Below are 27,811 nucleotides of genomic sequence, written 5' to 3'. Positions count from 1 at the left end.
TGATGGAGTGTGTTCTCACTCTCTCTTTCCCTCTTGCTCTCCATTTTCTTCCCTTGTCTTTTCATGCGGTGGAAACAGTCCATGACGTAAATGTGGTTTCAATATCAAGAAGAGCCATTAGCACCCTCACCCACCTCCCAGAGGAAGGGGGGAGTTAGAAGGGGGAAAGGGGAGGAGGTGAGAGAGAGTTTAGAAAGGAAGGAGCGGTTGTAAAAAGAGAGTTTAGAAAGTAAGGAGTGGGTGTAAAAAGAGAGTTTAGAAAGGAAGGAGTGGGTGTAAAAAGAGAGTTTAGAAAGGAAGGAGTGGGTGTAAAAAGGGAGTTTAGAAAGGAAGGAGTGGGTGTAAAAAGAGAGTTTAGTAAGGAAGGAGTGTGTGTAAAAAGGGAGTTTAGAAAGGAAGGAGTGGGTGTAAAAAGAGAGTTTAGAAAGGAAGGAGTGGGTGTAAAAAGAGAGTTTAGAAAGTAAGGAGTGGGTGTAAAAAGAGAGTTTAGAAAGGAAGGAGTGGGTGTAAAAAGATAGTTTAGAAAGGAAGGAGTGGGTGTAAAAAGAGAGTTTAGAAAGGAAGGAGTGGGTGTAAAAAGAGAGTTAGAAAGGAAGGAGTGGGTGTAAAAAGAGAGTTTAGAAAGGAAGGAGTGGGTGTAAAAGGAGAGTTTAGAAAGGAAGGAGTGGGTGTAAAAGGAGAGTTTAGAAAGGAAGGAGTGGGTGTAAAAAGAGAGTTTAGAAAGTAAGGAGTGGGTGTAAAAAGAGAGTTAGAAAGGAAGGAGTGGGTGTAAAAAGAGAGTTTAGAAAGGAAGGAGTGGGTGTAAAAAGGTATTTGGGACGGGGGAAGAGAGAAGGGGGGAAATAAGAAGAGTTTTGGAAAGAAGGAGGGAGGTAGGGAAGGACTAAAAGGAGAGAATATGAGGCTTCAGCTGTAGGTAGCTGAGAGAGGGAGAAGATTCTCATTACTCCACTCTGACAGATATCGGAGTGGAAACTGGAGGAGCTCATATATAGGAGTGGAGACTGGAGGGGCTCATATAAGTGTGGAGACTGGATGGGGCTCATAGATTGGAGGGGCTCATATAGGTGTGGAGACTGGATGGGGCTCATAGATTGGAGGGGCTCATATAGGTGTGGAGACTGGATGGGGCTCATAGATTGGAGGGGCTCATATAGGTGTGGAGATTGGAGGAGCTCATATATGGGTGTGGAGATTGAGGGGGCTCAGAGATAGGAGTGGAGACTGGAGGGGGTCATATATAGGAGTGGAGACTGGAGGGGCTCATATATAGGAGTAGAGAATGGAGGGGCTCAGATACAGTTATAGGAGTGAAGACTGGAGAGGCTCATATATAGGAGTGGAGACCGGAGGGGTTCAGCAAGTCTCAAGGTATTGCTTGCCTGAGGTAGAGTTCCTCATGATAAGCTGTAGACCACACTATCTACCAAGAGAGTTTCCATCTATATTTTTCACAGGCGTTTTTATTTACCACCAGAAACCAACGCTGGCACTATGACCGCATTCAACGAGCTATATAAGGCCATAAGCAAACAAGTAAATGCTCATCCAGAAGCGGCGCTCCTAGTGGCCGGGGACGTTAATGCAGGGAAACTTAAATCCTTTTTACCTAATTTTTACCAGCATGTCACATGTGCAACCAGATGAAAAAAAACTCTAGACCACCTTTACTCCACACACAGAGACGCATAAAAAGCTCTCCCTCGTCCTCCATTTGCAAATCTGACCATAATTCTATTCTCCTGAATGCTGCTCATAAGCAAAAACTAAAGCAGGAAGTACCAGTGACTCGCTCAATACGGAAGTGGTCAGATGATGTGGATGCTACGCTACAGTACTGTTTTACTAGCACAGACAGGAATATGTTCCGTGATTCATCCAATGGCATTGAGGAGTATACCACCTTCATCAATAAGTGCATCGACAACGTCGTCCCCATAGGGACCGTACATACATATCCCAACCAGAAGCCATGAATTACAGAAAACATCCTCACCAAGCTAAAAGCTATAGCTGCCGCTTACAAGGAGCTGGACACTAATCCGGACGCTTATAAGAAACCATCAAACAGGCAAAGTTTCAATACAGGACTAAGATGCTGCCAAAGCAACAGCTACTCTTCCTGAGGCCCAGCAAAATTAAGGCAGTCTATACCACTTTAAAAACATTACAATACATTCACAGATTTCACAACACACTGTGTGCCCTCAGGCCCCTACTCCACCACTACCACATATCTACAGTACTAAATCCATATGTATGTATAGTGTGTATGTTATGGTGTGTGTGTGTGTATGCCTGTGTCTGTTGAAATGTTTGTATTGCTTCAGTCCCCGCTGTTCCATAAGGTGTTTTTTAAATCAAATTTTACTGCTGGCATGAGTTACTTGATGTGGAATAGAGTTCCATGTAGTCATGGCTCTATGTTGTACTTTGTGTGCCTCCCATAGTCTGTTCTGGACTTGGGGACTGTGAAGAGACCTCTTGTGGCATGTCTTGTGGGATATGCATGGGTGTGTGAGCTGTGTGCCAGTAGTTTAGACAGACAGCTCGGTGCATTCAACATAAATAAAAGTAGTGATGAAGTCAATCTCTCCTCCACTTTCAGCCAGGAGAGATTGACATGCATATTATTAATATTAGCTCTCTGTGTACATCCAAGGGCCAGCGGGGCTGCCCTGTTCTGAGTCAATTGCAATTTTCCTAAGTCCTTTTTTTGTGGCACCTGACCACATGACTGAACAGTAGTCAAGGTGCGACAAAACTAGGGCCTTTAGGACCTGCCTTGTTGATACTGTTGTTAAGAAGGCAGTGCATCACTTTATTATTGACAGACTCCTCCCCATCTTAGCTACTACTGCATCAATATGTTTTGACCATGACAGTTTACAATCTAGTGTTACTCCAAGCAGTTTTGTCAACTTGCTCAATTTCCACATTGTTTATTACAAGATTTAGTTGAGGTTTAGTGTGTGTTTTGTTCCAAATACAATGCTTTTAGTTTTAGAAATATTTAGGGCATATTCCTTGCCACACACTCTGAAACTAACTGCAGCTCTTTGTTGAGTGTTGCAGTCATTTCAATCGGTGTAGTAGCTGACGTGTACAGTGTTGAGTCATCCTCATACATAGACACACTGACTTTACTCAAAGTCAGTGGCATGTCTTTAGTAAAAATTGTAAAAGCAAGGGGCCTAAACAGCTATCCTGGGGAATTCCTGATTCTAACATTTACATTACATTTAAGTCATTTAGCAGACGCTCTTATCCAGAGCGACTTACAAATTGGTGCATTCACCTTATGACATCCAGTGGAACAGTCACTTTACAATAGTGCATCTAAATCTTAAAGGGGGGGGGGGGGTGAGAGGGATTACTTATCCTATCCTAGGTATTCCTTAAAGAGGTGGGGTTTCAGGTGTCTCCGGAAGGTGGTGATTGACTCCGCTGTCCTGGCGTCGTGAGGGAGTTTGTTCCACCATTGGGGGGGCCAGAGCAGCGAACAGTTTTGACTGGGCTGAGCGGGAGCTGTACTTCCTCAGTGGTAGGGAGGCGAGCAGGCCAGAGGTGGATGAACGCAGTGCCCTTGTTTGGGTGTAGGGCCTGATCAGAGCCTGGAGGTACTGAGGTGCCGTTCCCCTCACAGCTCCGTAGGCAAGCACCATGGTCTTGTAGCGGATGCGAGCTTCAACTGGAAGCCAGTGGAGAGAACGGAGGAGCGGGGTGACGTGAGAGAACTTGGGAAGGTTGAACACCAGACGGGCTGCGGCGTTCTGGATGAGTTGAAGGGGTTTAATGGCACAGGCAGGGAGCCCAGCCAACAGCGAGTTGCAGTAATCCAGACGGGAGATGACAAGTGCCTGGATTAGGACCTGCGCCGCTTCCTGTGTGAGGCAGGGTCATACTCTGCGGATGTTGTAGAGCATGAACCTACAGGAACGGGCCACCACCTTGATGTTGGTTGAGAACGACAGGGTGTTGTCCAGGATCACGCCAAGGTTCTTAGCGCTCTGGGAGGAGGACACAATGGAGTTGTCAACCGTGATGGCGAGATCATGGAACGGGCAGTCCTTCCCCGGGAGGAAGAGCAGCTCCGTCTTGCCGAGGTTCAGCTTGAGGTGGTGATCCGTCATCCACACTGATATGTCTGCCAGACATGCAGAGATGCGATTCGCCACCTGGTCATCAGAAGGGGGAAAGGAGAAGATTAATTGTGTGTCGTCTGCATAGCAATGATAGGAGAGACCATGTGAGGTTATGACAGAGCCAAGTGACTTGGTGTATAGCGAGAATAGGAGAGGGCCTAGAACAGAGCCCTGGGGGACACCAGTGGTGAGAGCGCGTGGTGAGGAGACAGATTCTCGCCACGCCACCTGGTAGGAGCGACCTGTCAGGTAGGACGCAATCCAAGCGTGGGCCGCGCCGGAGATGCCCAACTCGGAGAGGGTGGAGAGGAGGATCTGATGGTTCACAGTATCGAAGGCAGCCGATAGATCTAGAAGGATGAGAGCAGAGGAGAGAGAGTTAGCTTTAGCAGTGCGGAGCGCCTCCGTGATACAGAGGAGAGCAGTCTCAGTTGAATGACTAGTCTTGAAACCTGACTGATTTGGATCAAGAAGGTCATTCAGAGAGAGATAGCGGGAGAGCTGGCCAAGGACGGCACGTTCAAGAGTTTTGGAGAGAAAAGAAAGAAGGGATACTGGTCTGTAATTGTTGACATCGGAGGGATCGAGTGTAGGTTTTTTCAGAAGGGGTGCAACTCTCGCTCTCTTGAAGACGGAAGGGACGTAGCCAGCGGTCAGGGATGAGTTGATGAGCGAGGTGAGGTAAGGGAGAAGGTCTCCGGAATTCTAACTGAATTATATTTGATATGCTTCCATTAAAGAACCCCCCCCCCTTTTCTGTTAGACAAGTATCTCTTTATCAACATTATAGCAGGGGGGTGTAAAGCCATAACATCTACTGTGTGCATGAAACAAGTAATTTTTCCAGCAATTGTTTACGGACAGAGTATTTCACTTATAATTCACTTGCACAAAATAGAATAGCTTGTCTTTTGTACTATGGGGGATAGTAGATTGACATAGGCTAGTGCTTTTTCTGTTTGTTAGGCCTACTCATCTTGTTGGCTGATGAAAAGTAAATATGGACAGTTCTTCCAATATCTTCAATATGTAGCTTGGAAATGGATAAAGACATGCACAGTTGTGTCCCCGATGTGTCTGTCTTCACTTGTAGCCTGTCAGAAAGACCCGATCATGTGACGGAGAGCCATGTGACTGAGGGGTGCTTTAGATTGCGCAGCACACTCAGGGCCAAGAGCACAACACAGCACTCAAGGCTGCAAAAGGCATTGCGGCCACAAAGGGGACACCACCATACAATTTGAGGCATTATCAAGTGCTTGTCAAATTGTGAATGAGTGACTGATGTAGTGTGTACTGTCTGCTCAAAAAAACCTAAGCATAGCTCATGCCTTTCAAGTGACTTTTCAAATCATCATTAGTCTCGTCATGCAGTCTTACAATGTATTAAAAATCAAAACATATAGCCCAACATTGTAGAACATTTAGAACCTATTTCTTTGTTAACCGCTCAACACAGAAAAGCTGCATGTGTGCACTCCCTCAAATCATTTGGAGAAAATATTTATAATTTTTTTCAGCTTTGTTCAATAGTATTTTTCATATTATAAAATACTATAAAATATTGCCATGGAATTATAAGTAAATCATGGCTGTGGGAATTATAAGCAAATCTTGTCTGCTTAATAAACTAGTGTAGCCCCACAGCCATTTGTCATAGCCACTTCCGGACATAACTTAGCCACATCGAGACCTAAAATAGCCACATCAGGACCTAACATAGCCACAGCCACATCAGGACCTAACATAGCCACATCTGGACCTAACATAGCCACATCTGGACCTAACATAGCCACATCTGGACCTAACATAGCCACATCAGGACCTAACATAGCCACACCAGGACCTAACATAGCCACAGCCACATCAGGACCTAACATAGCCACATCTGGACCTAACATAGCCACATCAGGACCTAACATAGCCACATCAGGACCTAACATAGTCACATCGGTACCTAACATAGTCACATCAGGACCTAACATAGTCACATCAGGACCTAACATAGTCACATCAGGACCTAACATAGCCACATCTGGACCTAACATAGTCACATCAGGACCTAACATAGCCACATCAGGACCTAACATAGCCACATCAGGACCTAACATAGCCACATCAGGACCTAACATAGTCACATCAGGACCTAACATAGTCACATCAGGACCTAACATAGTCACATCAGGACCTAACATAGCCACATCAGGACCTAACATAGCCACATCAGGACCTAACATAGTCACATCAGTACCTAACATAGTCACATCAGGACCTAACATAGCCACATCAGGACCTAACATAGTCACATCAGTACCTAACATAGTCACATCAGGACCTAACATAGTCACATCAGGACCTAACATAGTCACATCAGGACCTAACATAGTCACATCAGGACCTAACATAGTCACATCAGGACCTAACATAGTCACATCAGGACCTAACATAGTCACATCAGGACCTAACATAGTCACATCAGGACCTAACATAGCCACATCAGGACCTAACATAGTCACATCAGGACCTAACATAGTCACATCAGGACCTAACATAGTCACATCAGGACCTAACATAGTCACATCAGGACCTAACATAGTCACATCAGGACCTAACATAGTCACATCAGGACCTAACATAGTCACATCAGGACCTAACATAAGTATGCTATTCTTTTCTTCGGAAATAGACTACATTTTCTTCATACCTTACTTCTTTAGACTAAAATAAACAATGGATTTATTATGAAGGTGTAAGCTATATTACATGGATTTATTATACTTTTTAAAATAGCTTTTAAAACGTGTGGAAACCAGGAGATGCCAAATGTGTTCATGTTAATTAACTGTCAATTACCGTGAGACCAACAGTTATTTGCTTGACAATCACCGTCTGATGAAATGTCATGGCACCACAGCCCTAGTTACAGGACCAAAGGATTGTGCTCATCTGTCAAGTCATCCGTTAAATTTAACATCTTATTTTAATGTTTGATGTTTATTCTTCAGCCTCGCTTGTAAAGATGTGACAGAACATTTCACAGTGCTAGACAAACTGTAAAAATTCCATCAACTGTACACAAGGACTTGGGAGGCCATCTCAATGAGACTTGCACTGACATGCATGTGTGGTTGTTAATGAATAGCTGGTTGTAGATAAAAATCATTACAGTTTGGATGCCTTGTGTATAAACCTGCCCTGGGTAAGCCTAACAGGCAGTTTACTGTGGTGGTTCAGTGTAGTTGGCTATGACAAGCTGCCTAGCTAAGTCCTGACTGGCAGACAACAGCCTCGGTCGTCCCGTAGCTGCAGGCCATCTCACTGTGTGGAGTTGTGTACTACAGATGTAGGGTCTTCATTTGAGCCAGTTTGCTACAGCAGGAAAATAATCCTGCAGCAACAGGAACTGTGAATTATTACATGGATTATAATTAATGGACATTTTTGTAGGGGTTGCTACATTTTTCATCAGGGAAAATCAAGTCTGACATTTCAAAGTGGAAATTGCCAACTTCAGATGCCTTTTTAGACCTAAAATACACTACAAGCTTAACATTTCCTGGAAAGTTGTCCTGCAACAGGGTGATCAAATGTAGATCCTACATGTATCTGACTATGTAGAGGAGTCATGTACTATAAAAGGCTTAGGGAATGTGTTAATCACTACAGTGTTGCTGTAACAGTGTTACAACGAAAGGAAAACACTTTTGGCATTAAGGGATATGTCAATGTTTGTTGAGATGCTGCAGATTTTCTGTTATGAAACACTGAAAATGATTCCTATGTTTCCCAGTTCCTTTAGAGCTGTCGTGTGTTATTCATTGTGTGGATTGTATAAGAATATACTGTTTAAAGCGTTAATTTGATCAGCCACCGATAAGCCTGTTCTATAGTTTGTCTTTTAGTTTCTCTCTCTCCCACCCCTCTCTCTCTCTCTCTCCCTCTCTCTCTCTCTCTCTCTCACTTTCTCATTCATTCATTCACTCACTCACTCACTCACTCACTCACTCACTCACTCACTCACTCACTCACTCACTCACTCTCTGTCTCTCCCTTTCTGGAAGCTGTTAAAAGGTGGAGAGCCTACGCCCACTGCCTTTCATTACTACTGATGCAGGTCCCAACACATTTCTCCCTCCCCTGCCAACATCAGAGATCTGCACGCTGCCTGGGAAAATAAGAGTCTGAAAAACACAGCTCTGTCTATGTCCTTAGTCTGCATGTGAGGAAAGAAGGGATTGATATAGGTTTAAAATACTTATTTTGAGGTCTGACTTTTTCCGATTTGAAGATGTTAACAGCTTCCTAAATACTTGCTTTTATTGTTGAGAGGTTGGTTGAACGTCTGTATGTGTGTGTCAGTCAAATCCCAAAGTAGAGATCATGACCACATTCAATCAGGGTCACTGTCCAAGGGCACTGCCCCCCCCAAAAAAAAAAAATATATATATTGAGGGATTATGACATTATGCTTCTTTAGAGGGAGATCTATAGAGAGAGAGTGAGACAAAAAGACACAGAGTGACAGGGATGTAGAATTTCACCTCTGTCTTTGTCTTGCTACCCTGTTCTTTGATTTATATCTTCACAGGCCTGCTTATCTTATAGTCTGTGTACTGGTCCAATGGTCTTTTTCTGCTTATCTTATAGTCTGTGTACTGGTCCAATGGTCTTTTTCTGCTTATCTTATAGTCTGTGTACTGGTCCAATGGTCTTTTTCTGCTTATCTTATAGTCTGTGTACTGGTCCAATGGTCTTTTTCTGCTTATCTTATAGTCTGTGTACTGGTCCAATGGTCTTTTTCTGCTTGTCTAACAGTCTGTGTACTGGTCCAATGGTCTTTTTCTGCTTGTCTAACAGTCTGTGTACTGGTCCAATGGTCTTTTTCTGCTTATCTTATAGTCTGTGTACTGGTCCAATGGTCTTTTTCTGCTGATCTTATAGTCTGTGTACTGGTCCAATGGTCTTTTTCTGCTTATCTTATAGTCTGTGTACTGGTCCAATGGTCTTTTTCTGCTTATCTTATAGTCTGTGTACTGGTCCAATGGTCTTTTTCTGCTTATCTTATAGTCTGTGTACTGGTCCAATGGTCTTTTTCTGCTTATCTTATAGTCTGTGTACTGGTCCAATGGTCTTTTTCTGCTTGTCTTATAGTCTGTGTACTGGTCCAATGGTCTTTTTCTGCTGATCTTATAGTCTGTGTACTGGTCCAATGGTCTTTTTCTGCTTATCTTATAGTCTGTGTACTGATCCAATGGTCTTTTTCTGCTTATCTTATAGTCTGTGTACTGATCCAATGGTCTTTTTCTGCTTATCTTATAGTCTGTGTACTGGTCCAATGGTCTTTTTCTGCTTATCTTATAGTCTGTGTACTGGTCCAATGGTCTTTTTCTGCTTATCTTATAGTCTGTGTACTGGTCCAATGGTCTTTTTCTGCTTATCTTATAGTCTGTGTACTGGTCCAATGGTCTTTTTCTGCTTATCTTATAGTCTGTGTACTGATCCAATGGTCTTTTTCTGCTTATCTTATAGTCTGTGTACTGATCCAATGGTCTTTTTCTGCTTGTCTTATAGTCTGTGTACTGGTCCAATGGTCTTTTTCTGCTTATCTTATAGTCTGTGTACTGGTCCAATGGTCTTTTTCTGCTTATCTTATAGTCTGTGTACTGGTCCAATGGTCTTTTTCTGCTTATCTTATAGTCTGTGTACTGGTCCAATGGTCTTTTTCTGCTTGTCTAACAGTCTGTGTACTGGTCCAATGGTCTTTTTCTGCTTGTCTAACAGTCTGTGTACTGGTCCAATGGTCTTTTTCTGCTTATCTTATAGTCTGTGTACTGGTCCAATGGTCTTTTTCTGCTGATCTTATAGTCTGTGTACTGGTCCAATGGTCTTTTTCTGCTTATCTTATAGTCTGTGTACTGGTCCAATGGTCTTTTTCTGCTTATCTTATAGTCTGTGTACTGGTCCAATGGTCTTTTTCTGCTTATCTTATAGTCTGTGTACTGGTCCAATGGTCTTTTTCTGCTTATCTTATAGTCTGTGTACTGGTCCAATGGTCTTTTTCTGCTTGTCTTATAGTCTGTGTACTGGTCCAATGGTCTTTTTCTGCTGATCTTATAGTCTGTGTACTGGTCCAATGGTCTTTTTCTGCTTATCTTATAGTCTGTGTACTGATCCAATGGTCTTTTTCTGCTTATCTTATAGTCTGTGTACTGATCCAATGGTCTTTTTCTGCTTATCTTATAGTCTGTGTACTGGTCCAATGGTCTTTTTCTGCTTATCTTATAGTCTGTGTACTGGTCCAATGGTCTTTTTCTGCTTATCTTATAGTCTGTGTACTGGTCCAATGGTCTTTTTCTGCTTATCTTATAGTCTGTGTACTGGTCCAATGGTCTTTTTCTGCTTATCTTATAGTCTGTGTACTGGTCCAATGGTCTTTTTCTGCTTATCTTATAGTCTGTGTACTGGTCCAATGGTCTTTTTCTGCTTATCTTATAGTCTGTGTACTGGTCCAATGGTCTTTTTCTGCTTATCTTATAGTCTGTGTACTGGTCCAATGGTCTTTTTCTGCTTATCTTATAGTCTGTGTACTGGTCCAATGGTCTTTTTCTGCTTATCTTATAGTCTGTGTACTGGTCCAATGGTCTTTTTCCTTTTCTTTTGTTTTTGTTACCTCACTCTCTGTGTATCCTTCCAGTGTGTGAGTGGATCACAGCTTCTGCTAGGGCATCTTAACCGTTTTGTCACAGGTGGTAGTGCCCTCTCCCCGTAACCACAGGGTTGTTGATTCAAGCCCCAATCTTGTTTTTCCCCCTCAATCACTACCAGACCTGGGTTCAAATGAATGTGTATTTGAGTATTTGTTATTTAACAAAAACAAAAACAAAAGAAGAAGTAGGCGGCCAATATGTTGCAATACGCTTTTGTGACCTATTAACAAAATGTACACTGAACAAAAATATAAGCGCAACATGTAAAGTGTTGGTCCCATGTTTCTTGAGCGGAAATAAAATATCCCAGAAATGTTCCATAGGCTCAAAAAGCTTATTTCTCTCAAATGCTGTGCAAAATGTCTTTACATCCATGTTAGTGAGCATTTTATCCTTTGTCAAAATAATCCATCCACCTGACAGTTGTCGTATATCAGGAAGCTGATTAATGAACATGATAATTACACAGGTGCACCTTGTGCTGGGGACAATAAAAGGCCACTCTAAAATGTGCAGCTTTGTCACACAACACAATGCCACAGAAGGGAGCGTGCAATTGGCATGCTGACTGCAGTAATGTCCACCTGAGTTGTTGCCAGATAATTGAATGTTAATTTCTCTATCATAAGCCGCCTCCAACATCATTTTAAAGATTTTGGCTGAGGAGTATTTCTGTCTGTAATAAAACCCTTTTGTGAGGAAAAACTCATTCTAATTGGCCCACCCTTGTGGGTCGGCCTGTTTCCCAAGTGTGTGGGCCTATGCCCTCCAAGGCCCACCCTTGGCTGGGCCCCTGCTTTCATGGGAAATCCATGGATTATGGCCTAATTTATTTATTGAAATTGACTGATTTCCTTATATTCAATATCTCAGAAATTGTTTCATTTTGTGTTTATATATTTTTTCAGTATATTTACAAAATAATACATATGGGAAGAATCAGCATAGTACATCAGGACGCACAACTGCAACGCATTTCGACTAGTAGAGGCTTTCTTTAATTAAATATGTTTTTCTGTGTATTTAAGTATTTTCAAAAAGACATGCCAAAACTAGTAGCCTACTTTTATTTGAGTATTTGAATGGTTATTTGTGAGAGAAAATAAATAGTTGACCAAATTGTATTTGAATGTATTTTTAAATACTTATTTCAAATACACTTTTTAATACCTGGGTTAAATGCATGGGAGTGTATTTCCATGTGTATTTCCAAATGCATTCTGATTTTCAACTACTTGTTTTTTCAAATAAAAGTTATCTGTATACTTGTTTTGAAATGTACTGAAAACTAATTGAAATACCTGAAATAGTATTTGATCCCAGGTCTGATCATTACAATAGCACTGACTCCACTGTTTTCTCTAATGTTGTGTTTCAGAACTCCATGAAGGTGATGTTCAAGTGCTTGTGGAAGAACTGTGAAAAGGTCCTCAGCACCTCTTCAGGGATCCAGCGACACATCCGAACCGTCCACCTGGGGTAAGGCACCAATCAACCACAGAGCCAGATACAGGTCAACTGCTGTAGATATGGAATCACAATTGCTGAATGGGTAATTGTTGTAACCAATGACTGCACTCAGATCACATGAGGACCAATAAGAGAGCAGATATTTATTTTATAGAGCCATTATTGCATGGAACTCCCATCTCATATTGCTCAAATAAACAGCAAACGTGGTTTTAAAAAACAGATAAAGCAACACCTCTCCCCTATTTGACCTAGATAGTTTGTGTGTATGTATTAATATGTCGGCTACATAGCTAAATTGATGTAGTTCTGTCCTTCAGCTGTTGTTGTCTATTAATGTTCTGTATTATGTCATGTTTCATGTTTTGTGTGGACCACAGGAAGAGTAGCTGCTGCTTTCGCAACAGCTAATGGGGATCCTAATAACCTACGAAATAACAGATATAATACAGTTCACTCTATTAGCTGAAGTTTGGTCAGAATATATACTACCAGTGAGGAGCTAGTATTGTGGAGTATGTGCTACATTGGAAGCTCTGTCTCTCCATGGGCTCTGTTTGTTATGACTTCTTAATATGATTAGGTTTGTTAGTCTAGGATCCACTTACAAAGGGAAGCAGGGTGGAGGAGGGAAGCATATCAACACATGAGGAGGTTTCGCTGGTGTGTTTTTATAGCCTCCTGTTGCTATCCTGCACTCTCTGTCAGTCATTAAAGGCTTTGACCAATCAAGTCCATAAGCTCAGTTGCTCTGAGGCCTGTGTATCACTGCCCTCTGCTGGTTAGAGAAGACTCAGCTCCTCATTATAAAGCTTGTAGTGGCTTGGTATGAAGAATTATAATGCCTTATAAGCATTTTCATAACACCTTATTAATGCAGTTGTAGACTATTATGAGGTGGTATATTGACTATATTGATATGATGGGCAATGAATGTGATTATAAGGCATTATAAGCTTTCATTATAAGCTACTTCACGTATGTCACCCTCCTGCAATGCAGGCGGAACTGCGACTCGGACTACAGCGACGGGGAGGAGGACTTCTACTACTCGGAGATCGAGGTCAACATGGACAGCCTATCAGAGGGCTTATCCAGCCTCACGCCCACCTCCCCCACCACCTCCGGCCCTCCCCCCGTTTTCCCACCTGTCTCCCTCACCACCTGTCTCCCTCGTTCTGAGCCCTCCCACATCGCCATGAGGGGGACACATGGCCACGCCCCCACCCTGCTCAGCCAATCAGCTCCCTCCACGCTCTGCCATATTCGCACTGACCACGCATACCAGGTAAGAACAGTCATGCAAGTTCATACACCTTATTCTCCAGTGGCTATGGTACTCTCTGTAGCTATAAACGGTGCTATCTAGACCGTAAAAGGATTCTTCAGCTGTCCATGTAGGAGAACCCTTTTGGTTCCATGTAGAAACCATTTGGTTCCAGTTAGAACTCTTTTTGGTTCCATGTAAACTCAGCAAAAAAATAAATGTCCTCTCACTGCCTTAACATGTGTAAATATTTGTATGAACATAACAAGATTCAACAACTGAGACATAAACTGAACAAGTTCCACAGACATGTGACTAACAGAAACGGAATAATGTGTCCCTGAACAAAGGGGGGGTCAAAATCAAAAGTAACATTAAGTATTTGGTGTGGCCACCAGCTGCATTAAGTACTGCAGTGCATCTCCTCCTCATGGACTGCACCAGATTTGCCAGTTCTTGCGTGAGATGTTACCCCACTCTTCCACCAAGGCACATGCAAGTTCCTTGACATTTCTGGGGGGAACGGCCCTAGCCCTCACCCTCCAATCCAACAGGTCCCAGACATGCTAAATGGGATCTTCACTGGCCATGGCAGAACACATGCATTCCTTTCTTGCAGGAAATCACGCACAGAACGAGTAGAATAGCTGGTGGCATTGTCATGCTGGAGGGTCATGTCAGGATGAGCCTGCAGGAAGGGTACCACAAGAGGGAGGAGGATGTCTTCCCTGTAACGCACAGCATTGAGATTGCCTGCAATGATAACAAGTTCAGTTCGATGATGCTGTGACACACCGCCCCAGACCATGACAGACCCTCCACCTCCAAATCGTCTCGTTGTAAGGCAAAACCGCGACTCGTCAGTGAAGAGCACTTTTTGCCTGGTCCAGCGATGGTGGGTTTGTGCCCATAGGCGACGTTGTTGCCGGTGATGTCTGGTGAGGACCTGCCTTACAACAGGTCTACAAGCCCTCAGTCCAGCCTTTCTCAGCCTATTGAGGACAGTCTGAGCACTGATGGAGGGATTGTGCGTTCCTGGTGTAACTCGGGCAGTTGTTGTTGCCATCCCGCACCTGTCCCGCAGGTGTGATGTTCAGAAGTACCGAACCTGTGCAGGTGCTGTTACAAGTGGTCTGCCACTGCGTGGACAATCAGCTGTCCATCCTGTCTCCCTGTAGCGCTGTCTTAGGCATCTCACAGTACGGACATTGCAATTTATTGCCCTGGCCACATCTGCTGTCCTCCAGCCTCCTTGCAGCATGCCTAAGCACGTTTACGCAGATGAGCAGGGACCCTGGGCATCTTTCTTTTGGTGTTTTTCAAAGTCAGTAGAAAGGCCTCTTTAGTGTCCTAAGTTTTCATATCTGTGATCTTAATTGCCTTCCTGTAAGCTGTTAGTGTCTTAACTACCTTTCCTCAGGTGCATGTTCATTAATTGTTTATGGTTCATTGAACACGCATGGGAAACAGTGTTTAAACCCTTTACAATGAAGATCTGTGATGTTATTTGGATTTTTACGAATTATCTTTGAAAGACAGGGTCCTGAAAAAGGGACATTTCTTTTTTTGCTGAGTTTAGAACCCTTTCCACAGAGGGTTCTACATGAAACCCAAATGGGTTCTACCTGGCACCAAGGATTCCTTTTGGAACCAGAAAGGGTTCTCCTATGGGGACAGCTGAATAACCCTTTTGTAACCCAGAGACTGTCCAGGGATGGGTAAAATCATAACATACAATTACAAAATACCATAAATATCAATGTATGAAAAGAAACGACAAAATACATGTATTTTAAAATACAGAAATACGTTTGCAAGTAGCCGGCCTGAACAGCAACAACATTCTCAGTAACGGTTACAGAAATGTTTTAGTTGCTATGACTGTGATATGTTGTTGTTTATTTACTTTATTTGAATGCACTGACTATAAAGGCTTGCCAGCAGCATACCACCCTGCATACCACTGCTGGCTTGCTTCTGAAGCTAAGCAGGGTTGGTCCTGGTCAGTCCTTGGATGGGAGACCAGATGCAGCTGGAAGTGGTGTTGGAGGGCCAGTAGGAGGCACTCTTTCCTCTCGTCTAAAAAATATCTCAATGCCCCGGGGCAGTGATTGGGGACACTGCCCTGTGTAGGGTGCTGTCTCTCGGATGGGACCTTAACCTGGTTATCCTGACTCTCTGAGGTCATTAAAGATCCCATGGCATTTATCGTAAGAGTAGGGGTGTTAACCCCGGTGTCCTGGCTAAATTCCCAATCTGGCCCTCAAACCATCATGGTCACCTAATAATCCCCAGTTTACAATCCTCTCCCCTGTAACTATTCCCCAGGTTGTTGCTGCAAATGAGAATGTGTTCTCTGTCAACTTACCTGGTAAAATAACGGATAAATAAATACAATTATAATCTGCATGCTTCCCAACTTGCAAATATTATGACACAATTTTGTGAAGTTTCTGTTAGTTTTGGACTTCGGCAAGGGTTTTTACATCAGTAGCCGAAGTCTGAACCCATTTGTCGGTGATTGGTCAACAGTAGGGATTCTTCAATAAAGTGTTTGTTGTCAATCAACAAGAGATGTATCGTTTTCATGCACATTTTTTCACTTGATGAATACTGGACCAAACATCTTCTTAGTTAGATGTAAAATTTAGGGACTAAGAGCAGCAAAAACCTCAAAATTGATGACTGATTTATTGAGTTACCTTAGATTCATTTGAGGAAATGTATATTGGCTACCGCATCTCAAGATGGACCAACAGTAATATTGCCTATTTGTAAAATATTAGTGAAAACATTAAAACTATGAAATAACACATATGGAATCATGTAGTAACCAAAAAAGTGTTAAACAAGTCTAAATATATTTTATATTCTTCAATGTATCCACCCTTTGCCTTTGACAGGTTTGCACACTCTTGGCATTTTCTCAACCAGCTTCATGAGAAATGCTTTCCCAACAGTTTTGAAGGAGTTCCCACATATGCTGAGCACGTGATGGCTGCTTTTCCTTCACTCTACCTGTCCAACACATCGCAAACCATCTGATCACTCTTCTTCTTGGTCAAATAGCCCTTACACAGCATGGAGGTGTGTTTTAGGTCGTTGTCCTGTTGAAAAACAAATTATAGTCCCACTAAGTGCAAACCAGATGGGATGGCATATCGCTGAAGAATGCTGCAGTAGGCATGCTGGTGAAGTGTTCTAAATAAATCACAGACAGTGTCATCAGCAAAGCACCCCCACACCATCACACCACCTCCTCCATGCTTCACGGTGGGAACCACACATGCGGACATAATCCGTTCACCTACTCTGCATGTCACAAAGACACGGCGGTTGGAACCAAAAATCAAAAATTTGGACTCTTCAGACCAAAGGACAGATTTCCACCGGTCTAATGTCCATTGCTCGTGTTTCTTGGCACAAGCGAGTCTCTTCTTCTTATTGGTGTCCTTTAGTAGTGGTTTCTTTGCAGCAATTTGACCATGAAGGCCTGATTCACGCAGTCTCCTCTGAACAGTTGATGTTGAGATGTGTCTGTTACTTGAACTCTGTGAAGCATTTATTTGGGCTGCAATCTGAGGTGCAGTTAACTCTAATGAACTTATCCTCTGCAGCAGAGGTAACTCTGGGTCTTCCTTTCCTGTGGCGGTCCTCCAAAATGCCAGGAGTGTGCAAAGCTGTCATCAGGGAAAAGGGTGGCTACTTTGAAGTATCTCAAATATATATATACATAATGGTCTAGAAAGATATTTAGTATTTTGAAAATACAAATTACAGATTTAGGAATTATCTTGTTACAAAATACATTGGCGTGTACAGTCATGGCCAAAAGTTTTGAGAATGACACAAATTAATTTTCACAAAGTCTGCTGCCTCTCTTTGTATGATGGCAATTTGCATATACTCCAGAATGTTATGAATAGTGATCAGATGAATTGCAATGAATTGCAAAGTCCCTCTTTGCCGTGCAAATGAACTGAATCCCCCCAAAAAATTCCACTGCATTTCAGCCCTGCCACAAAAGGACCAGCTGACATGTCGGTGATTCTCTCGTTAACACAGTTGTGAGTGTTGACAAGGACAAGGCTGGAGATCACTCTGTCATGCTGGTTAAGTTCAAATAACAGACTGGAAGCTTCAAAAGGAAGGTGTTGCATGGAATCATTGTTCTTCCTTTGTCAACCATGGTTACCTGCAAGGAAACAGGTGCCATCATCATTGCTTTGCACAAAAAGGGCTTCACAGGCAAGGATATGCCAGTAAGATTGCACCTAAATCAACCATTTATCAGATCATCAAGACCTTCAAGGAGAGCGGTTCAATTGTTGTGAAGAAGGCTTCAGGGCGCTCAAGAAAGTCCAGCAAGCACCGGGACCGTCTCCATAAAGTTAATTCAGCTGCGGGATCGGGCCACCACCAGTACAGAGCTTGCTCGGGAATGGCAGCAGGCAGGTGTGAGTGCATCTGTACGTACAGTGAGGAGAAGACTTTTGGAGGATGGCCTGGTGTCAAGAAGGGCAGCAAAGAAGCCACTTCTCTCTAGGAAAAACATCAGGGACAGACTGATATTCTGCAAAAGGTACAGGGATTGGACTGCTGAGGACTGGGATAAAGTCATTTTCTCTGATGGGGCATCCGGAAAAAAGCTTGTCCAGAGAGGACAAGGTGAGCAATACCGTCAGCAATACCGTCAGTCCTGTGTCATGCGAACAGTAAAGCATCCTGAGACTATTCATATGTTGGGTTGCTTCTCGGCCAAGGGAGTAGGCTCACTCAAAATTGTTCCTAAGAAGACAGCCATGAATAAAGAATGGTACCAACACATCCTCTGAGATGAACTTCTCCCAACCATCCAGGAACAGTTTGGTGACGAACAATGCCTTTTCCAGCATGATGGAGCACCTTGCCATAAGGCAAAACTTTTGGCCACGACTGTAGTTTAGCCCAGTGTAATACAAATGACAAAATACTCAGAATACTGGCCATCTCTGAGACTGATATGTAGCTGTCATCTACTTCCTAACGATAATGTTTTGGTTCCCCTGGTCTGTTTCTGTGTCATTAATGTCCATGAAACTGAGCTGTACACAGGCTTAATGCTGCACCCCAGATGATTAGGTTTCTTTAGATGAGTTAGTCTCCTCTCTTTACCTCCATCTTCTCTCTGTGTAGTATCTATCTCCCTTTTCTTTCTGGATCATTCTTTGTCGATCAACCTCCCTCTACCTCCACTCATTCACCCCTTCTCTCTCCCCCACCTTTTTCTACCTCTCCTCTCTCTCTCTCCCTCTCTCTCTCTCTCTACCTCTCTCTCTCTCTCTCTCTCTCTGTCTCTGTCTCTCTGTCTCTGTTTCTGTCTCTGTCTCTCACTGTGTTGCGGTGCTAGGTTTTCCAGGCCACTGCTCCTGTGAGTATTCCTGTGTGTTCGGAGCAGGTTGGTGGGAATGATGGGATTGGGAATGGGGATGGGATCAGTGTGTCCTGGCAGTCGTCTCCTGTCATTTTTAAGGGCTTACCGGTGAGCAGGCTGCTTTCTCTCATTCTCTCTTTATCCACATGTTCTCTCTCTCTTTTATCACTCCCCACATCTCCTCTACCTCTCATATCTCCCTCTTCTCCCCACCCCATCTCTCTCCCCCATCTCTCACCTCTCTACTCCCTTTCCCTCGCTCCCCCAGACCCATTTATTATTTTTGTCAATGTATTTATTCCCTACTCCTGCCAGGCTAGCTGTTTTCTCCTCCTTTCTTCTACATCTCTCTGCCTCTACCTCATAGCCCTGGAGGGTTGTCTTCTATCGAGGCATGTTGTCTTCAGGGCTGAACTAGGATCAGTTCCTCTTGTCTTCTATCTAGACATGTTGTCTTCAGGGTTGAACTAGGATCAGTTCCTCTTGTCTTCTATCTTGACCTGGTGTCTTCAGGGCTGAACTAGGATCAGGTCCTCTAGATTTTTGTCTGGTCAGGAAAATCTCAGGGCACTAGGTGAAAGCCGTAATGATTGCTGCTATGCTATGATTGATTGGTAGAATGCCCTTTGACCTGTGCTTGCCCCTGCAGGGCCCTTTGACTCACACCCGCACGGTGAGCTTCGGGGAGAAGAGACAGCCTGCCCTTCACACACACACTACCATCAGCAAGACAGCCCCCTCTACAGCCCCCCTGCCCAAACCAGCACCAGGAACCAGGTACTCTGAGTGTATGGGTGTGTCTGTGGACCCTTCCTTTGTGAGTGGATTTATCACCTTCATGGGAGTGTAGTGTAAAGTCTAACTGTCTGTCATATCTTTGATTGCCAAGGAAACCCCGCGGAGAGGCTAAAAAGTGCCGGAAGGTATACGGCATGGAGAAGAGGGACATGTGGTGCACAGCCTGCCGTTGGAAAAAAGCCTGTCAGCGATTCAATGATTGAACCCCACTACATCACTGGGATGGACTCTTCCTCTGTCAGAGCTTCACTGAGGTGGAGTCTTCCACTGGGGAGAAGTGGGTGTTCTCCCTGATGAAGCTGCTTAGAGCACGCACTGCTTCCTCCTGACCAGCAGGGGTCTCTCTGCTTGCTTCTCTTAATCCTCAGACAGCTAAACACACGAAACACAAAAACACATGGATGAAAAAGGAAAAAAATCTATAATAATTGTGAAAAAAGTATATGGCTTTGGAAGCATAGGTAATCCAAAAAATGATTATTCAAAACGTGATTCAGAATGAAAGTTTGGTTTTGTACTTTCTAATTTTGCATGCCTTCACTGTAGGGCAGTGGTTGAAGATTTCAGATAACCTTTTTGGTATTGTCTACTTTCAACATGTTCTTTGCTGGTCCGAGTATCATGGAAGCTACTGTGTTTGAGTCTATAAGATCCTTAAACCACTCTCTTGTCAGCATCTTTCAATGCACCTCCGTTGACATTTTGGAACTAAAACCAGATTCACTTTGTGGTGTATCTTTGAATGGATCATTTCAACGGAGGTGCATTGAAAGATGCTGACAAGAGATTTCAACGGCCACGTTTCAAATTTCAACGGTCACTCTTTTGAAACGGGAAGTATGTCTACCAAAGGAAAACAGACACAGAATCTCTCTAAATTCACTCAGAATTGAGATGTCGCTTTTATTAAGATGCAAGTTTGTTATTCATATAACACATCACATGCTCTTATGGGAATTCAACTCAACAATTCCAATCTCTTTGTTTGGGAAGTAAATATGCATAGCTACACACCATAAGCTCCCTGCATCTGTTGCTTATTCCATCTGCTGGCACCAAATGTCACACTTTGAACCTTCAGAGTGTTCAGTGTACATGTACCGTTTCTAGTTTCTCTTCCTAGACCTCTACACAGATATGCAGCTTTCAGAAACAGCACATCCTTCAACAGACCACATGTAAACTTTGTAACCACACTGTTCACTCTCATTTCTCACATCTAACAGTTTATTTCCAGCGATTAGTTCCCAAGGCAACTACTGTAGTAGTTGCAAAGTGCCATCACCAGGGTTTGGACAGTCTGGTCTTGCTATGATTAATCAGCTCCATTGTTGATTACAGTTATCAATAACAACATCAAACCCTCCTGTAGCATTATTTGCTACTCAGTGTTCTAAAATCCATTTCCTGTGTACGTTCATAGAAATATAATGTCATTGTAGTTCTCTGTGGGTACTATACCTAGTCCTGCCCAACCCTGATTCCCAGTTACTGCTCTTAACTGGTATCTAAGGGTGATGAAATATAATGTCATTGTAGTTCTCTGTGGGTACTATACCTAGTCCTGCCCAACCCTGACTCCCAGTTACTGCTCTTAACTGGTATCTAAGGGTGATGAAATATAATGTCATTGTAGTTCTCTGTGGGTACTATACCTAGTCCTGCCCAACCCTGACTCCCAGTTACTGCTCTTAACTGGTATCTAAGGGTGATGAAATATAATGTCATTGTAGTTCTCTGTGGGTACTATACCTAGTCCTGCCCAACCCTGACTCCCAGTTACTGCTCTTAACTGGTATCTAAGGGTGTTGAAATATAAGTGTTTTTCTCAGAGGGATTATTTGCGCACCATGAATTGTACCTGGATTCCTGATCAGACAATTATATGGATGTATATTTTTACACAGATACATTTTTTTACTTTAGCTACTTTATTTTATCTTATTGTTGCCAGCTCTTTGAATGTAGTTTCTGCTGCCTCTCTCTCTCTCTCTCTCTCTCTCTCTCTCTCTCTCTCTCTCTCTCTCTCTCTCTCTCTCTCTCTCTCTGTCTCTCTCTCTCTCTGTCTCTCTCTCTCTCTCTCTGTCTCTCTCTCTCTCTCTCTCTGTCTCTCTCTCTCTGTCTCGCTCTCTCTCTCTGTCTCTCTCTCTCTCTCTGTCTCTCTCTCTCTCTCTCTCTCTCTCTCTCTCTCTCTCTCTCTCTCTCTCTCTCTCTCTCTCTCTCTCTCTCTCTCTCTCTCTCTCTCTCTCTCTCTCTCTCTCTCTCTCTCTCTCTCTCTCTGTCTCTCTCTCTCTCTCTCTCTCTCTCTCTCTCTCTCTCTCTCTCTGTCTCTTCTCTCTAACTCTCTCTCTTCTCTCTCTCTCTTCTCTCTCTCTCTTCTCTCTCTCTCTCTCTCTCACTCTCTTCTCTCTCTCTCTCTCTCTCTCTCTCTCTCTCTCTCTCTCTCTCTCTCTCTCTCTCTGTCTCTCTCTCTGTCTCTCTCTCTGTCTCTCTCTCTTCTCTCTTCTCTCTCTCTAACTCTCTCTCTCCCAATACTGACTACTAGCCATGCCACTAGTTACAACAGCAGGACACACACATGCATGGTGCTACTTGTCCTCTTTCCCTAAGTTCCCTTCAACCTATTCTATGGTCATGTGACAAATCTGTTGTCATAGTGACATCTGCATTCTCAGCTGATGGCAGTCACATATTCTAATTGATGTGACATTAGTAGAAGGCCATTCTAAGACAGCTGGGGATGACTGTCATTTGTTGTTATTTGGGGATAGCAAACAATCAAACCCCTTGGATTAATTTCAGCATGCCCTGTCAGTCTTTTCCTTGGTAACCATTACCAACAGATACGGTCCTGCTCATTGGCTGGTAACTCTGTCCGTCAGACATTATGTCCAGTAGTGTTTGAGAGAAGCTGGTTCTTACAGTAAGTAGCTCACTGGTCAGACTGGAGAGTAGCCCGGTATGTAATGGTCAGAAACTTCACTAAGTGCCATAGAAAAGAACATTATGAGGAAAAAGGATTTACCTAAATAAATTGCACTAACTTGCACTGCACAAAGACTTGCTTTTATACATGGATTTTATACACACAGATTTTGAAGTGAAATTACATTTGAGGTTGTTTTATTTTGGATTGTCACTGCCTTGGTGTCAACATGGGGTTTCAGGGATGGGGCTTCTACACCTCTTGGGTCCCCCCATAAGAACCTTTTGAACTGGTATGTTTAGCTCTCTGTGTGTGTGGTGTACTCAGCCCAATGGTGCCAACAATATTGCCTGGAATCGTGTGGTACTGCATAGTACAGCGGTACTTTGTGTATCAGGGTTTCCCCAAGACTTTTCTATTGTGGTGGTGCACCAAGAAGACCCCTGAAGTCACACATCAGATGGTCTGCCCTAACTTGGTAATATATGGGGAAACACTGGTCCAGAGGTAGCCCTCAGTTAGTCAATGGTTGCTTGTTGTCTTCTTAAGAACAGATAAATCATGGTGTTTCAACACTATGGGCTTTCCTTACGTAGCATACACATACACTGCTTTCACAATAATTTAGTTTAGTCTTCCTTCCTTACGTAGCATACACATACACTGCTTTCACAATAATTTAGTTTAGTCTTCCTTCCTTATGTAGCATCTCATACACTGCTTTCACAAACATTTAGTTTAGTCTTCCTTCCTTATGTAGCATACTCATACGCTGCTTTCACAATAATTTAGTTTAGTCTTCCTTCCTTATGTAGCATACTCATACACTGCTTTCACAAACATTTAGTTTAGTCTTCCTTCCTTGCGTAGCATACTCATACACTGCTTTCACAAACATTTAGTTTAGTCTTCCTTCCTTACGTAGCATACTCATACACTGCTTTCACAATAATTTAGTTTAGTCTTCCTTCCTTACGTAGCATACTCATACACTGCTTTCACAAACATTTAGTTTAGTCTTCCTTCCTTACGTAGCATACTCATACGCTGCTTTCACAAGAATTTAGTTTAGTCTTCCTTCCTTATGTAGCATCTCATACACTGCTTTCACAATAATTTAGTTTAGTCTTCCTTCCTTACGTAGCATACTCATACGCTGCTTTCACAAAATTTTAGTTTAGTCTTCCTTCCTTACGTAGCATACTCATACACTGCTTTCACAATAATTTAGTTTAGTCTTCCTTACGTAGCATACTCATACACTGCTTTCACAATCATTTAGTTTAGTCTTCCTTCCTTACGTAGCATACTCATACATCGCTTTCACAAGAATTGAGTTTAGTCTTCCTTCCTTACGTAGCATACTCATACACTGCTTTCACAAGAATTTAGTTTAGTCTTCCTTACGTAGCATACTCATACACTGCTTTCACAAGAATTGAGTTTAGTCTTCCTTACGTAGCATACTCATACACCGCTTTCACAAGAATTGAGTTTAGTCTTCCTTACGTAGCATACTCATACACTGCTTTCACAATCATTTAGTTTAGTCTTCCTTACGTAGCATACTCATACACTGCTTTCACAATCATTTAGTTTAGTCTTCCTTCCTTATGTAGCATACTCATACACCGCTTTCACAATCATTTAGTTTAGTCTTCCTTCCTTACGTAGCATACTCATACATCGCTTTCACAAGAATTGAGTTTAGTCTTCCTTCCTTACGTAGCATACTCATACACCGCTTTCACAAGAATTTAGTTTAGTCTTCCTTCCTTACGTAGCATACTCATACACTGCTTTCACAAGAATTTAGTTTAGTCTTCCTTACGTAGCATACTCATACACTGCTTTCACAAGAATTGAGTTTAGTCTTCCTTCCTTACGTAGCATACTCATACACTGCTTTCACAAGAATTGAGTTTAGTCTTCCTTCCTTACGTAGCATACTCATACACTGCTTTCACAAGAATTGAGTTTAGTCTTCCTTCCTTACGTAGCATACTCATACACTGCTTTCACAATAATTTAGTTTAGTCTTCCTTCCTTACGTAGCATACTCATACACTGCTTTCACAAGAATTTAATTTAGTCTTCCTTCCTTACGTAGCATACTCATACACTGCTTCCACAATAATTTAGTTTAGTCTTCCTTCCTTACGTAGCATACTCATACACTGCTTTCACAAGAATTTAGTTTAGTATTCCTTTGCCTAAAAGGCGCTTGCCTCTTTCACACTTTATTGAGATGAGGTAGTGTACAGAGAATAAGATTTCTTTCCGCACTTGACTCTTCTCCACCAATCAAAACATCAATCTTGTGTTTGGTCCTATTGGCAGCAGATTGGCCATTCATACGTTTGAGTACTTTTCAGACCAATCTAGTCTGTTGTTCTCAATCTCATTCACACCCCTATGCCTGCCACAAAACCCGCCTCTGGTATTTAATTGCACTAAAGTGGTTTTATGGGTCATTGGCCAGGGCTAATGAAGGGGAACACTCTTTATCCACTTGCTACTACCTACATTGACAAACTGGATGAATCTAAGGAAGGTCTCACCCACAGTAAGTTGATCTGGTATGGAATAGGGTCGGGTCAGGTGGGTCTGAGTGATAACTGCCATCCCTACGGCTGTTTTTAGGAGACCTGAGGTTTTGGATGGTAGAGAGAGGGCTGATTGGGTGTGTTTGGGGAACTGGGACTTTGTGAGAGGTGGAGAAAGAGTGGGACAAGCAGTGACGATTATTCGAGATGGATTTGTAGTTTCAGGCCTTTCCTGTACATATGCAACGTAAAGACAACCCTGAAACTTTTTCCATATATTGTTGTGTGTCTGTTAAACAAAAATTAAACTTTGTAAGGTAGAATTGCTCAGATTGTTGGTGTGCGTGTTTGAGAAGCTGTAGTTAATATAACATACACATATATTGCAGTTCAGGGGAAAAGTGGCGAAATAACGTAGATGAATGTAAAACCGAAAAAAAGTAAAGCTTGTTTCTTGTTGTAACGCTGGCTAGTTTCTACTGCCGGTAGAAAACTGTTAGTGCACTCTGACAGACTGATGGCACAAACAGCACAAACTGTCATTCTGGTGCCAAATTTTGCATCTGCACTGTTCTTCAAGTAAATGTGTTTTTGTAAAATATTCAGTGGAAATTGTTCAAAGTAGTCCTTGTGCATAGAGTTGTATGGTTTGTTTAACTTTGCAATCATTGGTTTTGTTTGACATACATTTTAAAGTGAAAAATCTTAGTCTCAGCATAATTCTGTTACCGTGGAATTGCCCATTAACCCTTCTTACATTGTGCAATGAGACGCTTTAATTCTAACACAAACTAACTTGACCTTTTGGTGACCTTTCTGTGAGCCACCTGGTGTGATCTATTATGAATGCATTTATTGGTATGTAGGCCTTTATTTAGGCTGTTATAAGGAGTCATGAACTGTTATGAATGCTTATAGCAGGCCATATACTGCACTACTTTAATGCACATATTGAATGTGTTTATAAAGGTGTTATGGTAAGTGGTCAGAACCCACTGGGACAAAAACTGGTTGAATCAACGTTGTTTCCACGTCATTTCAACAAAAACATGAAATGTGATGAAATGTGATGAATCAACGTGGAAAATTGATTGGGTTTGTAAAATGTAAAAGGGAATTTCGTCATCTTTTCACCCGACTTTTAAACTAGATCCAATAACATGGTGAAATGTTTTGTTGATTTCATGTTGAATTCACGTTAGTTGACAACTCAACCAAATGTAAATCAAAACTAGACGATGAAATGACATCTGTACCCAGTGTATAGGAACCGTGAGCTGTTGTGAATGCTCATGGCAAGTCTTATAATACACTATGGAGTGATCGACTGTGCTATGAATGCAGTCATAATGTATTGTACACAGGCGTTTCAGAAAATGTGCTACCTACCTTTTCTGTCTCCCTGCCAAATAAGTATTTATTAGAATACATGTTGTCATTGTCTTTTGTGGGAGACAAATCACCTAGGCGGCTCGGGGATTCAAACTCTCAACCTTTCGGTTATTGACCCAACACACTTAACCGCTAAGCTACATGCCACCAAATTGTACCTGTACCTTTCCCTCTGACTCGCTTCCTCTCTATCTCCCAATCTATTTTTCTCAACTTTTTCCCCCGTCTCTCTCTTTTAAACTGTCAGCATTGACTGTAGTCCCCCCCCCCCCAAGTCAGTACCCAGTATATTAAGCTAACCGAGCCCTTGAAATGTGCAGAAAGAAAGCCTTTATTTCCTAATGTTTCATCATTCTATCCTTTGTTTGCTCGTTGAATGTCCATGTTGATGAGTCCAGCCCAGCAGCTCAGCAGCAGCAAAGCCAAATCAAATGTAACACATCGTCGTCACTATGGAGGCTCCACTCAACTCTGTGCTGTTTCTTCTATCATGCTCTTAAACAACACACCAGTCTGTTCTGTTTGTCTTTCTCTTTTATTCTTGTTGTAACTGTCTGACTGTTGTTCTCTTGCTGTGCTGTGTCAGAGCATTGTGGTTGGTGGGAGGGAAACATACTTTCTTTTGGTTGCTTTATTATCTTGTTCATATTGATTGATTGATTGATGTGCTCTCATTATGTCTGGTGTGTTTTATTGCTCATGTCTGTCTGACATGTGCTCGAGTGGATGGGTGACTTGATGTCATGATGATGATGTGATGTAAATGTGATAGAGAGAAAATAAATGCAAATGCATTGGAATATGTATTCTCATGCTTCCTCTCTCTTCTCTGTGTGTGTCGGTGTGTGCGTGTCTCTGTGTGTGTCTCTGTGCGTGTCTCTGTGCGTGTCTGTGTGTGTTTCCACTAGGTAAAGATCTATGATCAGCTTCCCTTCCCTTAATTCTAAACTTGACCATCAGTGGGGAAATGTCTAAACTGACCCAAGGTTAGCATATATGGGCAACTTCACCCTACACCTTCATAGTTGTAAAGCCTACTGCCCTCATGTGGAGAACAGGCATATTACAGCTTTGAGGTAGAACCCACACAGTGGAGGTTGACAAGAACCCAACATTTACAACGCACACATTAAAAAACAATTCAGCA

The 27,811-nt window shown here is 42.6% G+C and overlaps 1 protein-coding gene across 3 annotated transcripts in view; it reads left to right on the top strand.

The window, feature by feature from the left end:
• LOC124045609 (zinc finger protein 704-like) overlaps window positions 1-20,209 on the top strand; it is a 117,177-nt gene extending 96,968 nt beyond the window's left edge. Inside the window, exons 5-9 of one of the 3 annotated variants that reach the window (XM_046365020.1) lie at window positions 12,231-12,331; window positions 13,325-13,610; window positions 18,979-18,999; window positions 19,652-19,779; window positions 19,892-20,209. In XM_046365020.1, the coding sequence (XP_046220976.1) occupies window positions 12,231-12,331; window positions 13,325-13,610; window positions 18,979-18,999; window positions 19,652-19,779; window positions 19,892-20,003 (648 nt within the window). In that variant the 3' untranslated portion in view covers window positions 20,004-20,209. Of the gene's footprint in view, window positions 1-12,230; window positions 12,332-13,324; window positions 13,611-18,978; window positions 19,111-19,651; window positions 19,780-19,891 lie in introns of all 3 variants that reach the window. The other 2 variants (XM_046365019.1, XM_046365021.1) reach the window with 2 other exon arrangements.
• The last annotated feature ends 7,602 nt before the right edge of the window (window positions 20,210-27,811 follow it).

This window comes from Oncorhynchus gorbuscha, linkage group LG10 (genome assembly GCF_021184085.1).
Source record: "Oncorhynchus gorbuscha isolate QuinsamMale2020 ecotype Even-year linkage group LG10, OgorEven_v1.0, whole genome shotgun sequence".
Classification (NCBI taxonomy): Eukaryota; Metazoa; Chordata; class Actinopteri; order Salmoniformes; family Salmonidae; genus Oncorhynchus; species Oncorhynchus gorbuscha.
This window is presented reverse-complemented; position numbering and strand designations above follow the sequence as displayed.